The 17,914-nt window shown below is 43.2% G+C and overlaps 1 protein-coding gene across 1 annotated transcript in view; it reads right to left on the reverse strand.

The window, feature by feature from the left end:
- MBTPS1 (membrane bound transcription factor peptidase, site 1) overlaps positions 1 to 17,914 on the reverse strand; it is a 297,566-nt gene that overhangs the window by 15,388 nt on the left and 264,264 nt on the right. The window contains exons 20-22 of the mRNA XM_029608668.1: positions 14,740 to 14,871; positions 2,776 to 2,902; positions 1,534 to 1,664 (exon numbers count right to left, since the gene is read on the reverse strand). Of these exons, the coding sequence (XP_029464528.1) occupies positions 1,534 to 1,664; positions 2,776 to 2,902; positions 14,740 to 14,871 (390 nt within the window). The remainder of the gene's footprint in view (positions 1 to 1,533; positions 1,665 to 2,775; positions 2,903 to 14,739; positions 14,872 to 17,914) is intronic.

Below are 17,914 nucleotides of genomic sequence, written 5' to 3' on the forward strand. Positions count from 1 at the left end.
GGGCGCGAAAAGCAGGAGGGAAGCGGCGAAGCGACTTACTTCTTGCTTTTGGTTTTTTTGCTTCGCCGCTGTCAGTGTCTTCCCTTCCTCTTGGAGCAGGGCGCGAAAAGCAGCCTTGCTCCGGGAGGAGGGGAGAATAGACACGGACAGCAATTTTGGTTTTTTTTTCAAAAAGCTAAAAGTAAGTTGCTTCACTGTCAGTGTCTCTTCTTCCCTCCTCCCGGAGCAAGGCTGCTTTTCGCGCCCTGCTCCGGGAGGAGGGGAGAAGAGATGACAGCGGCGAAGCGAAAAAACCAAAAGGGGACCCGACCCGACCCACTTTTGCAGCCGTCCGGCATCGTTGCTCCCCCGCCTCGTCCGGCATCGTTGCTCCCCTGCCTCGTCCGGGAAGATGGCTGCCAGCATGGGGGAAAGCGGCCCCTGTGCATTCAATTGGCTGCCGTGACGCCAAACGTCGTGACGTCACGTCTTGAGCAGCAAATTGAATGCACAGGGGCCGCTTTCCCCCGTGCTGGCAGCCATCTTCCCGGACGAGGCAGGGGAGCAACGATGCCGGACGAGGCGGGGGAGCAGCGATGCCGGACGGCTGCAAAAGTAAGTCGGGTCGGGTCCCCTTTTGGTTTTTTCGCTTCACCGCTGTCATCTCTTCTCCCCTCCTCCCGGAGCAGGGCGCGAAAAGCAGCCTTGCTCCGGGAGGAGGGGGGACACTGACAGCGAAGCAACTTACTTTTAGCTTTTTGAAAAAAAACCAAAATTGCTTTTGGTTTTTTTTCGCTTCGCCGATATTGTCTATTCTTCCCTCCTCCCGGAGCAAGGCTGAAAAAGCAGCTCCGGGAGGAGGGAAGAACTGAAGCGGCGAAGCAACTTACTTGCACGGGGGAAAGCGGTCTCCGTGGCAGCCCCAGTCCTCTCCCCTCCTCCCGAAGCCAAAAAAAAAAGCGAAAAAAACGTTGCAGGCCCCCCTCCGATGTCCGGAGGGGGGCTGCAACGTTTTTTTCGCTTTTTTTTTTTTTTGGCTTCGGGAGCAGGGGAGAGGACTGGGGCTGCCACGGAGACCGGCACCCATGATCGCGGCCGGGGCAGGTGAGCGGGGGCTGGGGGAAAGCTTGCCATCTACCCTTACCCCTGCCTCTACCGCAGGGGTCAGGGTAGGCGGTAAGTTTGCAGGTTAAACGCGCTACAAAACGGCAGGGAAAACTAGCGATAGTCGGGGCGCGGGTTACGGGATGCTAGGGAATAGCTAATTCGCTCGTTTGCATGCAATATACATGCCGCGGGCGGTAGGGGTTGCCCGGGGAATTTAGGACGCGGTAGGAGTAGGTTAAAGGGGATTCGGGATCGCAGGAAGGGCTAACGCGGCCGGAACGTGAGTAAAAAGCGGCTTAGGAGCAGGGTAAACGCGGCCGCACTTTACAGGATAGGCCTGTATGTTACTATATGAGCTAAAATTTAGCTTACATTTTTTTCTCATGTTTTATGACATTGGCCCAGAGTCAAAAAGTGTACCAGTGTTGTAAATGTTTTGGCACTTACCTCCTGGAATATCCCAGGCTCCACTTTCTCCAGGAGAGAGGGGCCTCACTTGGGGGCGGTTCTGATGAAAACTGGGCAAAGCCACTTTATCCAAGTCAATTGACAACAACTTCTGATGTTTCCAAAGGTTACTAGACAAAGTATGAAAGAAAAAGATTAATGTTAACCATGCTTAATGCCTGTGATGGTTACATTGGTGAATTACATTAAGACATCTGATTCTATACTATTTTGGGTGGTTTAAGGGCTTTTTTTTTAAATAAGCAAAATTCCTTATTTTTCTGTTTAATATAGAGTCCTTTATATAAAAAGAATCATAAAACATTTAAACACAGAAAGATAAAGCATAGTCACATTAATCAGGCACCAACACACAACTATACTTAATATTTAATAAAATAAAAGTTAAGGAACTTTTGAGACAGAGGAAGAAAAGAATATTGCAAATTACATAGAAACATAGAAATGACGGCAGAAGAAGACCAAACGGCCCATCCAGTCTGCCGAGCAAGTTTCGCACTTTTTTTTTTCTCATACTTATCTGTTACTCTTGGCTCTTAGTAACCTTTTGGTTCTATTTCCCTTCCACCCCCACCATTAATGTAGAGAGCAGTGTTGGAGCTGCATCTAAGTGAAATATCTAGCTTAATTAGTTAGGGGTAGTAACCACTGCAATAAGCAAGCTACACCCATGCTTATTTGTTTACCCAGACTATCTAATTCAGTCCTTGTTTGTTGTCTGCATATAGATCCACTTTTCTTCATTCCCCCTGCCATTGAAGCAGACAGCTATGCTGGATATGTGAGAAGTATCAGTCTTTCTCCCCTGCCGTTGAAGCAGAGAGCTATGCTGGATATGCATTGAAAGTGAAGTATCAGGCTTATTTGGTTTGGGGTAGTAACTGCTGTAAAAAGCAAGCTACTCCCCGCTTTTTTGTGAATGCAAATCTTTTTTTCCACATTCATTCACGTCCTCTAGACTTTATGGATCCACAGTGTTTATCCCATGCCCCTTTGAAGTCTTTCACACTTCTGGTCTTCACCACTTCCTCCGGAAGGGCATTCCAGGCATCCACCACCCTCTCCGTGAAGAAATACTTCCTGACGTTGGTTCTGAGTCTTCCTCCCTGGATCTTCAAATCGTGACCCCTGGTTCTGTTGAATTGTTTTCTCTGGACTATGATGTTCTGTATTTTGCTGAGTGTTAATCAACATACAATACTGAGAGACATTTATACTGACCTGGGTGCAGTTTCATTCAGAGGCTGTGGTTTAGCCCAGGACAGGTGAGGACAGGCTGGCAGGGCTCGGGATTTGGGTTGTCCCAAGTGAGCTTCAAGCACCTTAGAATAGCGATGGAGGTGGTTCCCTGTGTTTCAAAAATGCAAGAAAAGGACAAAAGAAGAACATTCAGGCATAGTTAAACTTTAGTGAAAGAGGAAAACAAAAAAACACATTACAACAAAGATAAATGGAGTAATGAAAACAGCCAAATGCTATCTATTTCTCTCCAACACCCTCCCAAAAAATCTGACAGGTTATCAGTTTAAAGCTGCAGGTTCCCAAATTGGCCAGATGAGGGAATGTGATACACATGAATGATACTCAGGGGATTCACAGAAACATGGCAGATGTTGGCAGAAAAGGATCACTTGATCTACTAAGTTTGCACATTTGTGTCTGCCTACTCTGCTGTGGCAGGTCTTACTTGGTCTCTGGCCTTTCCCCCCTTTGCCACTAAAAATTCAGTTGAATTTAGGTGCCTGCATTTTCAATCAAAAATTCATCAAGATTTAGGATTCTTAAAAGTGGGTCATAAATTAAAGTCTGATGTACAATTGCCTAGCTTTAGACTGCAAGTCTAAGGGCTGAGCACTTAACTTTTTTCCTCCCATCCCAATGTCCCCCTTGTAGCCACTCACATTCTAGGAGCCTAAATTTCAGAGCCTTGTGAAACTGGAGCCTAAAGTTAGACACTCGGCCCTAGTACATTTTCAAAATGGCCAATTTAAGAAGCCAAAAATTAGATACCTAAACCCTCTGAAAATGGAACTCTTTGGGGGGTAATTTTTTAACAGTTCCCATAAATAATAAATCATTTAGGTGCATATCTTACATCATTGAAAATGATCCCACTAAAACTATTCTCACAAAATTACATTTAACATGTGGATAGAGTTTTTCCGTAAAATTTATGCATATATTTTTGAAAATGCAAAAGTATGCAGATAAGTGCAAAGTCCTACCCAACCCCTGAGAGCGCCTCTCCTCACCACAGGTAAACTGATGTGTAAAAATGACTTATGCATATGTTACCCACATAGTCATAGAAACATAGAAACATAGAAATGACGGCAGAAGAAGACCAAATGGCCCATCCAGTCTGCCCAGCAAGCTTCACACATTTTTTCTCATACTTATCTGTTTCTCTTAGCTCTTGGTTCTATTTCCCTTCCACCCCCAGCTTTAATGTAGAGAGCAGTGATGGAGCTGCATCCAAGTGAAATATCTAGCTTGATTAGTTAGGGGTGGGTAGTAGCCGCCGCAATAAGCAAGCTACACCCATGCTTATTTGTTTTACCCAGCCTATGTTATACAGCCCTTATTGGTTGTTTTTCTTCTCCCCTGCCGTTGAAGCAGGGAGCTATGCTGGATACGCGTGAAGTATCAGTCTTCTCCCATGCTGTTGAAGCAGAGAGCCATGCTGGATGTGCATCGAAAGTGAAGTATCAGGCACATTTGGTTTGGGGTAGTAACCGCCGTAACAAGCCAGCTACTCCCCGCTTTGTGAGTGCGAACCCTCTTCTAGTCAACTATGTTTTTGTATTATTGTATTTTTATGTATGTTTTACTGTACATCGCCTCGGCTGTTAGTGTGAAGCGATGAATACATTTTATTAAATGAAAAAAATGAAATGAAACATACCGAATGGGTAATTTTGTAAAAGACCACGTCTGCTGATAAAGCACTTTTTGCCCATAGAAATTAAAATTACCCTCTCTATGACTATCCCTGCATACTTGAATTCTGCAACTGTTTTGTCTCCTATAAAGTGGCATCTCTAGAGAGAAATGGGCAAAAAAGGATGAATTAGGTATGGAAGAGGACATGTCAAATCAGCATTTCTGTGCACCAGCCTTACCCTCATAACACAGGCTTCTGCCCCATCTGCAGGCAGCACGTGCTTTTAACATATTACATCATTACAAGTGCCAGAGCAAATGATTGTGAAGCCTTGGATATATCAGTTTGATGATCCCTTTCATGATCCCCTCTTTATATCCCTGATCATAGCCAAACATTTCCCCTTCCTAGAAGGGTTCCAGGGTGCTAGTTTCCGCCACCCTCAGAGACCAGGCTGAGCCACCTGCTTCCTCTTTTCATATGGGCTGATCTTCTAATCTTACCCCTTTCACCCACCCATCAGTTCTCTACTTCCCATTTTCTGCCTCCCAGTCCAAAATCTGTCCCTACTCTCCTTCACCCTATTCTCAGTCTCCTCTCAGCTTACCATTTTGGAGAAATTTTGGAAGACTAGAAGACATGGATGTGAATCCTGGCTAGATTTGGGGGCCTTTGCTAAATAGTGCAGGACAGATCAGAAACTGCTTCTGATAGTGAGTAAGGAGGACTTGCAGGGTAAACTATTACTGTGTGTATAATTATGTGCTGGTAAATAGGTTGACAGCTTTAAATAATTCTGCATGCTGTTTAAGATTTGCATTTAATTCTAATTGTATTAGAGTACGTGCAGGTAAGTAGTTTTGAGAGTTTGAAAAAAGCACTTACTTGTTTCTGAGCTGGTTTCAGGGCAAGAAATTATTACTGTTTGATTGCCACCCACTCCAGTCATATTTGTGACCCATTATTAGGAGAAAAATCCTCAAAACAGGGTTTCAATTAGGGATTTACAATGTGCAAATAACCCTGATTTTAATAATTGACTAATTTTAGTCCTATTGCAGTCACTGACAAACTAACATAAAACACACCTCATAAATGTAAGGGTTTTTTTAAATTTGATTAGGCATACCCACTCAAACATCTTTAAAATAATTTAGCAACTCGACAAAATAAAGATACAGATAAATATCCAGGAGTGAGATGTGGGTTATCCAATCTTTTACATCACATGTATGATTATCTGCCTGTTGGCGAGGAGTCAGGTGTACACCTGGCGAAAAGAATTTCTGGCTTTCAGAGAACATCCAATCTGCTCCATTATGTATTAGTATCTTTTTGAAAATTTAATGATCATCATGGAGCCTAAGATCTGAAAACCATTTTTATTGGACATTCCAAGCTTCAAAATGATCCAACTTTCGGGAACCCGTGATAAATTACTTTCAGTGACAGGCCCGCAATTATGGTACTAGCCGTTATTAGTTTTGAGAAAGCAAGAAAGTGTTGCAACATTTAGGAAGCAGGTTAAGGCTCATTTGTTCAGAAGAGCATTTTATTAAAAAGAAACAAAAAATGTTGTTTGTGATACACTCTCTAATTTTTCTGCTCAAGTTTATCTTGAAATTATCGTAAAATTGCATAAATATAAAATAATAAAAAAAAAAAGAAACAAAATGCAATAATTAGTGCTTGTTCTGTTTCAGCATGGTCTAAAACGTATAGCAATTTTTGTCACTGGAAACTAGGACGAGACTCCAGTCTTTAACTGTCTTGTTTGTATTTAAACTGATCTAAACATCTGTAAGCCACCTAGGACCCAGGATAGCACAGCATATAAATGTTTTAAATAAATAAACAAACAGGCTAAGGAGAATAGCTCTGTCTGCAGAGAGGGAATTAACAGTAAGTCAGTCAGTGCTGAACAGGCAGGGCTTTATTTCAAGAAGAAAGAAAAGGAAAAGCAAGAGTTCTTGCGTAGGTGCTTGGGAGCAGTGCAGAACTTTCCACAGATTACTGGGTAACCGGGATCAATAAGACGACATAAAGTGACTTAAGCAGTAGCTGCAGAAACTCATTCAAAATTTATATAAACAGTTCACCCAGCTGCAAGCTGCCACAACCCACGGGAATCTGCCATCTCCAGTCTTGTTTAAGATGAAGACAAGGAGAGGATCTGGAGATCTTCCTGAGAAACTTCAAAAGGATCATCCACATGATGAGTTGGCCAGAAGCTAACTGGAATACATATCTGACAAATATGCTGACAGGCAAAAGTCAAGCAGCCTTTCAAGCGATTAATCCAGAAGGAAGGGCTACCTATGTGGAAGTCAAGATCGCTATCCTAGAAAGGGCAAATTATACTTCAAAAACCTTCTGGCAACAGTTTCGGCAGGGCATTATGCAGCCCAGGGAAAGGCAAAGACCAGCCTAGAGTGAGCCAACCAGGTGCTTCTGGTACAGTTTTTAGATGGGCTGAATTGGCTCATGCAGAACTGGGTCTGTCAGCACCTGAGACTCACTTTGGAAAAAACACTAGAAGTGGCGGATGCCTTCCACCAGGCTCAGTTAATGCCTGAAGGGGTGTGGAGGCTAGAAAGGCAGTCCACACAGGCTTTGTGGCACAGTAATGAGGGTGGAGGACTCTAGCAACAGCCCTCTGAACTGGACAATTTGGGGTCTGGGCCCAGCACCCAGGTGACACCCGCTTCTGCTTGCTTAACTGTGGAAGGAGAGGTTACTTGGCCAGAGACTGCTGCTATGACTGAAGTGAAGCAATTGACATCAACATGGTGACACAGCCAGCACTAGAGATTAAAGTCCACATGGACAAAAGAAATTCTCCTAAGTTTGGTCGATCCTCAAGGTGAAAAACAAAGGGGTCTCAGAGGGACTGGTACCATTAATAAGGGTGTAGATATTTTCTCCTTCCGTGTCCTTTGAGCAGGAAGTGGACATGAGGAAGAATGCTGCCCATATGGAAGAGAAAAAAATGAAGAGCCCTTGGGAGGAATGGGTAAAGTTAAACAGGAACCCCCATTGTGGGCATGCTCCTACAGTAAGGCAGAGGATCACATAACCGACGAGTACCCATGGCTTGAAGACATATTGTGAGAGTGGAAACTAGTGGAACAATGCAAGAAAGAACAGACTGCAGAGGGCACCCCCAGAACAAGAATGAAAAGTAAAAACAGGAATGGGCAGACATTTTTACAAAACTTCATGGGGTAGTTGATAAATGTTAGTAAATCCAACACCCAGATGGTGATACACAGACTGCTGCTCCTACCTGAGATGTGAGTTTGATCAGCCAATCATCCAGGCAGGGATACTTATGCAACCCTAGTTTGCATAGATGCGCCGCTAAATGGCAATATGCAATACTGGAGGTGACTGTTTCCCATGAAAAATCTGAGATATTACCTGTGAGCAGGGAATCTCTCTGTGTGGGTATAAGCATATTTTAAATTGAGAGGGCATAGCCAGTCACCTTTTTGTAAAAAGGGGATTAAGGTGCCCAGGGAAACCATCTTGAATTTTTCTCTTTTGATAAACATGTTCTAGGCCCTTAGGTCTAGGATGGGATGGAGTCACCTTGTTTTCTTCAAAATCAGGAAGTACTTGGAGTAGAATGCCCTCTTTCCCTTTGTGGAACGGGCTCAAACTCATTGGCCTTTAAGAGGAAGGAGAGTTCCTTCTGTAGCAGTTCCTGATGAGTCGAGTGACCCCAGCTGGGGTCCAGTGGCCAATTTGGATAGGATACCCAATAGATTTAATGCTGAGGATCCATGTATTTGAAGTTACATTGGGCCACCGGTTCATGTAAAGCTGCAGCTTGCCTCTGTCAGGAAGGTCCTCTAGCACAGGTACTGGGATGTAGGCTATGTTGTCTGTGATCTAGTCAAAACCCCAGCTTAGATTTTGAAAGGTTGCTGCCTGGGATTTATTTGCCCACTGTTGCTGCAGATGGGCAGGTGGGCACTGTTATTGATGGGACCTAGGTGGTGTAGGATAATGCCTCTTCAGATGGAAAAAGTGTCTCCTCTTTCTCAACTCTTGGGTATCTCCTAGCTGAAAATGCCAGGTCTGGACTACTAAGCAGAGAGTTGCTGGAAGTGTTGCACAATGTTCCTGAATCTGTGTGTCTGCCTCCTTCATCCAGTCTCAGAAAATATTCTTTCCCGTAAACAGCAAGTCAGTGAATCGTTCCTGGAATTCTGAGTGGGGTTCAGAGGCCCACAGCCAGGTGAGTCTGTTGGCACCAATTTCCACAGCAGACTCTCTCGATGCTGTTTTGAAAACATTAAAGGTTGAGTGGATCATGTGTTTTCTACATTCCAGGTCCTTGTCCACTAATGACTGGAGGGCATCTTGCTGCTTTTGAGGAAGCTACTCAGCCACTCCCTACATCTGCTTCAGCAGGTCCCGCATGTATAGGTCCATGAACAGCTGGCAGGTGACTATATGGGCACTGAGCACAGCCCCCTGGAAAACCTTCCTACCAAGAATTTCCAGGATCCTGGACTCCTTCCCTAGGGGCACTGAGGAATGAGTCCAAATTCTCTTGGCCTTGACAGCAGATTCAACCACCAACAGATTGGTATGGTAGCTGCCTTTCTTTGAAACCAGGAGCCTTCTTGACAAGATAAACCACATCCACCTTCTTGTTGTCAAGAGTCACATTGAGGGGGGTTCTCCCACATCCTTGTCTGTACCTCTTGACAGATTTCATGGATTGGGACTACCATAACCTCCCAAAGGGGCTTCACAAACAAGAATCTCCAGCATTTTGTTTCTAGACTCATCTTCGATCTGTAAAGTATGTAGAATGGATTCTGCCATTCTTCTGATAAATCCTGTGATTGAAAAGTCCTCAGGAGGGGATTTCCTTCTCTCTGGCACAGAAGAGGGGTCGGGGGAGACCTCTTCTCCAGAGGGCTCACCAAAATCTACTTTACATTTGAAGAATAATATCAGCTTACTAACCTAAACCCATTAACCACACAATTACTTGCTTCATCTTGGTGCAAAATTATACCTGACATTCAGGCCGATACAGTAAGGAGCGGTAGGAAGAGGTGCGTTACGGCTGGGCGCACTCGCGTTTGCCGCACGCATAGTTCGGATCACCTACCGCTCGATACTGTATTGAAATAGCATGCAAATGCAAGCCGCGTCCGAGAAGCGTCTGTGAAGCGTTAGGCCCGCGCAATCCATTTTACTGTATAGAGCCGAAGCAAGACAGGGCGAAAATTAAAACAACAAAAGTGAATAAAGTGTAATAAAAGTAAACTTACTGCATGTGAATTTTCTTTGAACAGTCCTCTCTCTCTCCTCCTCCCGAGGCACGTACTGCGGCTCCCCTGCCTCCCGGGGGGAACCGGCGCGAAAGCGGCTTCCAGCAGCCCCCGCCGGCGAAGGTGAATGAATGTGCGCCTGTGCGTGCAATTTGGTCGCTCAAGGCGTGACGTCACGACGTTTGGCGTCACGGCGTGTGACGTCAGCGTTCGCTAATGCACTGCCTTGAGCGCCCAAATTGCATTCATTCACCTTCGCCGGCAGGGGCTGCTGGAAGCCGCTTTGGCTCCCCTGTCCCCGCCGGCGAAGGTAAACGAATAGTGTGCATAGGAAATTGCTCTCAGTCTGGTCTGTTGAAGACTAACTTCTCATAAGTGGCAAAACCAACAAAGGAATTCTAAGGGAATGTAAAGAAAGTGCCGGAAAGTACCAGAACATGTTGATCTGTATGCGATAGCTTAAGGGTTAAAATCTAAAGTTTAAGTTGTGCCCGGTCATTTAATTGGCAACCAGTGCTTTAAAAGTTTTTGAATTCAGAAGCTGTTTTGGGTAATGAAATTTTGAGGAAAATGTTTATGCAGCCTGGTTCCAGATTTAATTCCTATAATTTAATTCTCCCATTCATTATGCAATATCATTATGCAATGAGTTGAATCTAATTATACTTCTTTATCTTCCAAACCATATTTCTCACGTAATTTAGAAAACATTAACATCTTTCCTTGATTGAAGAGATGTTCAAGATTCTAAAATACTCTGAGTACCAGAATTAATTTTAAACAGATTATTCCATAACAGAGTTTTAATTGTTTCTTTCCATTTCATTTCCAACAGGTTATTTTTTTCATAAAATTCTCAGGTGGACTTTACCAGATTTTCCTCAGCAACTGCCATCTTCAGTCCAGGTAAGTACTGTAACAGAGGGGAGAAGATTTCTCTCCCAATGTTTAACCAACTACCTTGGCCAGTGCCGTAGGTAGCCTATGGCTAATATAGCCTCAGCCATAGGCTCCAGTGCAGGAAGGGCGCCATATGGCCAGTTTATCATCCAGATCAGGCTTGGTGGAACACTTCCCCATGGCAGCCCAATTCTTCTGGGACTGCTATCAGTCACAGCAACTGCACCCACCCTCCTCATCTGGAACTCTGCAGCAGTAGTGCTGGGAGCTGTCCCTGTGCTCCCTGCAGATTTCCTGTGCCACCTCCTCCCTCTGACAGGCTTCCGCGGCAGCAGCTCAGGCAGCATTGCGACCTAGTTTGGGCTTGTGGCATCACTCTGAAGCCACTAAGCCATGTTCCCTGGATTTCTTCCTGCAGTCTTCTCGAGCAGTGGGGAGCTGACAGAGTGCTCCTGCTACTGTCTTCACTGTAAACTCTGTGGCAGCGAAAATGAAAGACAAAATAAAACAAAACTCTAGGGCCGATTCCATTCCTTCATCTCAGAGGCCACATCTCAGCTGAGGTCATAACCTCAGTTGATGGGTCAAAGTGCATCAAATCCAACGGCAGTTAAACACTTTTCTCTATATGTAAGATGCTCCGGATGACCACTGAGGCACATCTGCTCATGCATAGCAACACTCACCTGGAGCCGGGGACAAACCAGCCTCACCACCACATGAAACATCAGGCAGTGGGATGAGATGATGGTGGAAGTAGAAAGACTGATGAGGAGTTCCAGGCACCACCAGCAGAACAAAAAAATAAAGAAGGCAAGATGGCAGCAGTAGAAAGCCTGGAAGGGTTTTCCCAGATCACACCAGCAGAAGAGGAAAGAGGCACAATGGCAGAGGTAGAAAGACTGGTGGGGTATCTAGACCCCAGCGGCAGCCAAATGACGAGGGCCGAGATGGGTGGAGGATTGTGAGAGGGGGATGGGAGGGGTGAGTGGAAGGAGATGTGAATGAGAGGGGAGGGAGGCGTGAGGTGAGTGAGAAGTGAATGAGAGGGGGAGGGAAGACAAAGGAGGGGATGACAGAAGTGTGGGATAGGAGGAAAGAGGAAAGGGAATAGAGGGAATGAGTGACAGAAGTAGAGTGAGTGAGAAAAGAGGGAATATAGAACGGGGTGAGAGGGGAGAAGGTGGGGGAAGGAGGTGAGAGGAGGGGTGAATGAAGGGGCGTAAGAAGAAGGGAAATGAGGGGAGGGAGGCGTAAGAGGAGCAGAAGAGGAAGGTGTGAAAAGGAAGAAGAAAGAAAGGAGAAGGGCAAATGAGTAGGAGAGTGAGTGAGGGGAAAGGAGTAGGGGAAGAGGAAGGGGAGAAGGGGGGATGGAGAAAGACCGCACACACCTCTTCTCCTACCCCAATCCACAGTGGAGAGCCTACTGCCAGGGTTAGAGAACAAAGCAGACAGGGAACGCAGCTCCTAGTAACTACATTATTTCTCTCCTCATTACAGCTCCCATGCAGTTATCCAGAGTGTTGTGGGAGGAAGAGGGGGGACTGGTGGTGCAAGCGGAGTACGTGGTCTTCCCCAGCGGGAAGCAACCCTGCTATCTCCCTCTCCCACACGTGCAGAGCCCTGCATGTTTCAAACAAAAGCTTTCTAATCCGTGCCGATAGCTGGAGAAGCTGCAAAGAGCAATACTGAGTTCTGTCAAAGCTGGAACCCATCATGGGAAAGGGAGGGAGGAAGCGAGGCCCAAATACTGGAGGTGGGGAGAGAAAATTAGAGAAAGAGGGGCGAGAGAAGGAGCCCTGATGAAGGACTTCGAGAAAAGGTGGATCTGATGGGAAGGGAGGATGGAGAGGGAAAAAAAAAGTGAGGAGAGGAGCCTGATGGAGAAAAATGTAACTGTCTTCCAGCTCGTGGGACCGTGTGTATAGAGTGAGGGCACATTTTCACTTGCCCATAAGTACTAAATTACCTGGCTGTGGCTCTAATGCCATCTCATGAGACATGCACTATGGCAAGAAAGGAAACCTGGAAAAGTGACTCCTTTTTGCTTTGGTCATTTCTGAGTTCTTAGGGCTATGCGCGTCGTTTTATTCGTCTGAAGAAATTTTGATAATGTAAGTTCAAAAGCTTTGTAAAAGGAGGCAGGAAAGAAAATTGGAAAAATACTGAATGTGTAGCTCATTATCAGATCTGAAAAGTATAAAATTCCTGTATATGGAATTACATTTGTATTCCACCGCATCTATAATTTTTCGTTTGTACTGAATATATTCAGGGACAGTACTGAAGTTTTGGTCCAACTGATCTCGTACACCGTATTAAGGAGAAGGAAATTATTTCCTTCAATACTATAGGCATGGATTTGTCCAATTGGTGTGAGATCAGAGTCCATCAGCATAAACAGGCAGCTTACAATCTAAATTGCCAAAATGTATCCCTTAAACCTGCTGATATATAGGTAACAATTGTGGTTTTAACAATAGCTTAAATAACAGAGGAGAGATATTTTGTTGGATGCAGAGAAAGCTGTTTGTATGGAATTGGGAGTATTTGAAGTGTTAAAATGGCTAAGAGTTGGTGAGCAGTACATAAATGTGATAAATGTGATCAAAGTGGCATCCAACAGAGATGCCACTTTCAAAAACAAATGAATAGAAATTTGTAGCCAGAAAATTTTCTTTCTTGAGTTCGTTTCACTTTTAAAATTCATTTTATGTTTTTTTTTGTTTTGATTATTTTCTGTTTTATTTAGTGAATACTAATTCAAAATAGTGCACACTAAACCTAAATAGCGTGCACTAATTAAAAATAAATACTATGTACTAAAACAAAATTAGTGTGCACTAAAAAAACCCAAAACTAATTAAACAAATGCACATCCTTACAAATGAATCTGATAGGAAGCTATTCACCCAAATGCATGTAGACATGTCTTTAATATAGAATTTTGATCACATTTATGTACTGCTCACCAACTCTTAGCCATTTTAACACTTCAAATACTCCCAATTCCATACAAACAGCTTTCTCTGCATCCAACAAAATATCTCTCACTGTTGTATCTAAATTTCTCTCACACACGATATCACCTCAAATGTTGAAGCTTGACTGATCTATTGCATCTAAATAATTTCATGTGACGAACATGTCTATGCAAATTTTCTATGTATTTATCTAAATTAAACATGAAAAGCAAAACATTTTTAAGGACAGAAGAGGAAGGTTGGTATCTAAATTTTTGGCATCATCTTGCATTATCTGTAGCAAGACCTTGCAACAATGTAGTCTTTATTTGCACCAATATTTTTGCATAAATTTTATAGTCAATACTTATTAAAAAAAAAAAAAAAAAAGGCCTGTAATTTTGAATGTAACAGGATCTTTCCCTGGCTTTTCTAATACAGTGATACCTCGGTTCTCGAACATAATTCGTTCCAGGAGGACGGTCGAGAACCAAATTGTTCGAGAACCGAAGCAATGAAACCCAATAGGAAATAATGGAAACTGGATTAATTCGTTCCAAGCCCCAGAAAATGCCTATTTACTGGCCTAATTTGTATATAATATGTATGTCTGCATTACCACTTCTGGCTTTCTTTGGACCCATGTCTAAGGGTTAAATTCAGTGTAAAGCGTGACTCTCTCCACAAAGCGTGACTCTCTCTCTGCACTCACACTGATGACGCAAGCAAGGCGCGCTGGGCCGAATGAACGCCATTCGGCTCAACTCGGCTCATCTCGGAAGTTCGAGTTCCAAATATTTGTTCGGATTCCAAGACAAAAGTTTCTCGAATCTCCTGGTCGAATACCGATTTGGTCGAAAGTCAAGGCGTTCGAGAACCGAGGTATCACTGTATAATGATCATTGATTGTAGAAAAGTCCTCGAGGAGTTTCTAATTTACAATCGTATTTAGTATTACTGAAAATGTTAGGACTTTATGAATGCGAAGAAGTCTGCCTTTTGACTCTGCAGCTTGCTGAAAAGGTAAAAGCCCAAATGTAAAATTACATTGTAAGTAAAAGGATGTCAGGACAAAGACCACAATAATTCTGCATAGTTTTACCCCATCAATTATTTGTGCTCGAATTCATAATCCTGTTCATACCTTCCATCCTTTCTGGAAGTGAGAAACTTGCGTCCCATGGAGGTTGCTGCCTTTTCTCAGAGTGACTTAGACTTGAGGGCATGACACCATAAGCAGTATATTGAAGGAGGGAATCTAGCAGCCAAAAGCAGTCTGTATTTAAAAGACAGAAAGCAAAAATTTGACAATCCTATTATGTATCAAGGTTCAAGATCAGGGTAGGAGATTGTTGATTAGTATAGATGTAATGTTTCTTCATTAAATTGAAACGACAACTTTGTTAACTTCCTTTCTACTAACATCAATAGCATTCAGGACCGATGGGTTCTGGCAATCCTTGTTATTAACAGGTGGGAGGTGGAATAGATTAAAGTGCTATCAGGTGAGTTTTAAAAGGGAGATACACCAATATGTTGGGATAGCGCACGCAGAGTGGCTTTTAAAAGCTGCCTGAGTACTTGCATATCTCCTGCTGTGCACACAAATGAAATGTGGACTGGGCGGGGCACAAGCGCTCCTGGATTTCAACTTCAAATTTCTGCAAAAATACTTAGGTGCACAGCTGTGCACCAGGATCCCCTGCTGCGTAATTTTACTTTTGCTATGGAGAGAAGGGAGACTATTAAACTAGGGGGGGGTTTGGAAATCCTATCCTTTACCTGGGCGAACTGGGAACAAACTGGGAAAACTGGTAATGGTGTCAGTGCATGTCTCTATTAAAATCCCCCTACTTACATGGTTGAAGTGGCATTTGCGTGTGTCCACTTACAATTGCACACACATGCACGCATTCAGGCTATGTTACAACATACATGCACGCACCTGTTTAAAAGTTACCATCTATTTGAGCAAACATGAGCAGATGCTCCATGCAATAATTTCTTTAGAATTTTCTAACTGCCACAGAGTAGAGAAGTAGTTTAAATAATATGGCCTTTGCTGACTTCAGACTATATTTTAAACATAAAAATTCTACTTTGCTTCATGATTCATAAGTACTACCATTCATATCTTATTGTTTAGAAACATGGTTTAGAAAAATGTCAAAGACAAAACAGATGGGACTCAAAATACTCCTCTCACCCCCCAAATTACTTAGGGGCCGATGTAATAGCATTAATAGCCAATCAACATTCTTCGCTAGTAATAGCATTAATAGCCACCTCTTATAATGTTATTATATATATTTATATAATTATTTGATCTTCATTTTCCTTCTTACTCCTAGTTATTGATTCCCTGTTACATGTAACTGCTTTTCTGCACCATTGTTCAAATTGTAAAGTTTATTGCACCCCTGTTTCTTGTGAACCAGCATGATGGGACTACTGTCTTGAATGTTGGTATATAAAAAAACTTAAATAAATAAATAAATAAATAAATGTATGCACTAAAAATATTTTTAACACCCCATGCACCAAGCTGTGTGCTGAGTCAGGAGTTAAAAATGAGTGCGATCACAAAAATGTGCACACAAATCCTAGTTAAAATGTGTGCTGTCCTTTGCATAGCATGAGTACACATGGGAGGATGGATAGTCCGGACTCAAAATAGAGAGTTTCTGCTCTGCTTCAGGATGCAGATTAGTCAGGTCCTGAGTGATATACCTAGGGGTTGGGACAGGCTGGAATGCCCAGAGTCTAAAAACAGAGAAACAGCAAAAAGCTTCTTGGAAACTGTCTTAAAAACGTCGTGCTGCCCAGCAAAGAACAGAACTGAGACATATGGGGGGGGGGGGGGGGGGGGGGGGAGATGGGACTAGAAGCGTAACTACTTGAGAACATAGGGACTGGTAGTTGGACCAGATTGGGAGCAGACAGGGGGTGGTCAGACATGGCAAGGGGATCACATATCACAGCCCCAGCAGCTCTGACCCAGTCTTCTCACTGACATTGTCTCCCTGAGCACAACTTTTCTCATAAAATAGACCACACACTACAGGCAATAATCTGCCAGGTGCCACCTATTTTAAAAACATTGAAGGAGAGGAAGGAAAGATTTATGTTAACAAATCACATTTTGTGTAAATAAATCCTTCATCTCCTTGGGATTTACATGAGAGGGCACTAGCTTTCATGCACATTGTTGTCTGAAAAAACGCCTTGCTGCCAGCTTGGTTAAAAGGTGAAGTGAAAGAGGCTATTTTAGCCAAAAAAAAATTCTTCAGAAATTGGAAGACGGATCCATCTGAAGAAAATAGGAAAAAGCATAAGCACTGGCAAGACCAGCTAAGAGATTTTGAAAAGAAGCTGGTCATAAAAACAAAATCACATAATAAAAAGTTTTAAAAATATATCTGAAGCAGGAAGCCTACCAGGTAGTTGGTTGACTCGTTAGATGACCAAGGGGTTAAAAGGGCACTTAGAGAAGATAAAGCCATTGCGGAAAGACTAAATTAATTCTTTGTTTCAGTGCTTACAAATGAAGATGTTGTGGCGATACCGGTTCCAGAGAAGGTGTGTCAAGGTTAATGATTCAAAATGAACCCAACCAAATCGTGGTGAACCTGGAAAATGTAGTAGGCCAGAGTGACAAACTGAAGAGTAGCAAATTGCTCGGACCAGATGGCATATAGTCCAGGATACTGAAAGAACTCAAAAATGAAATTTCACATCTATTACTAGTAATCTGTAACCTAGCATTAAAATCATCCATTGTACCTAAAGATTGGAAGGTGGCCAAAATAACCCCGCTATTAAAAAGGGCTCCAGGGGTCATCCTGGAAACTATATAGATCAGTGAACCTGACTTCAGTGCTGGGAAAATTGAGGAAACTATTCTAAAGAACAAGATAGACAGACATGGCTTAATGGGACACAGCCAGCATGGATTTACCTAAGGGAAGTCTTACCTCACTAAACTACATTTTTTTGAAGGGATTAAAGGAAGGCCAGTAGATATGGTGTATTTGGATTTTCAGAAGGCGTTGACAAAGTCCCCTATGAGAAAATTAAAAAGTAATCGGATAGGAGACAATTTACTTTTGTGGATTGCAAACTGGTTAAAAGACAGAAAACAGAGAGTAGGATTAAGAAGTCCGTTTTCTCAGTAGAGAAAGATTAACAGTGGACTGCCTCAGGGATCTGTACTTGGACCGGAGCCTTAATATATTTATACTTGATCTGGAAAGGGGAACAATGAGTCAGGTAATCAAATTTTAGGATGCCACAAATTATTCACCGTAGTTAAATCACAA

The sequence above is a fragment of the Rhinatrema bivittatum genome, chromosome 7 (assembly GCF_901001135.1).
Source record: "Rhinatrema bivittatum chromosome 7, aRhiBiv1.1, whole genome shotgun sequence".
Classification (NCBI taxonomy): domain Eukaryota; kingdom Metazoa; phylum Chordata; class Amphibia; order Gymnophiona; family Rhinatrematidae; genus Rhinatrema; species Rhinatrema bivittatum.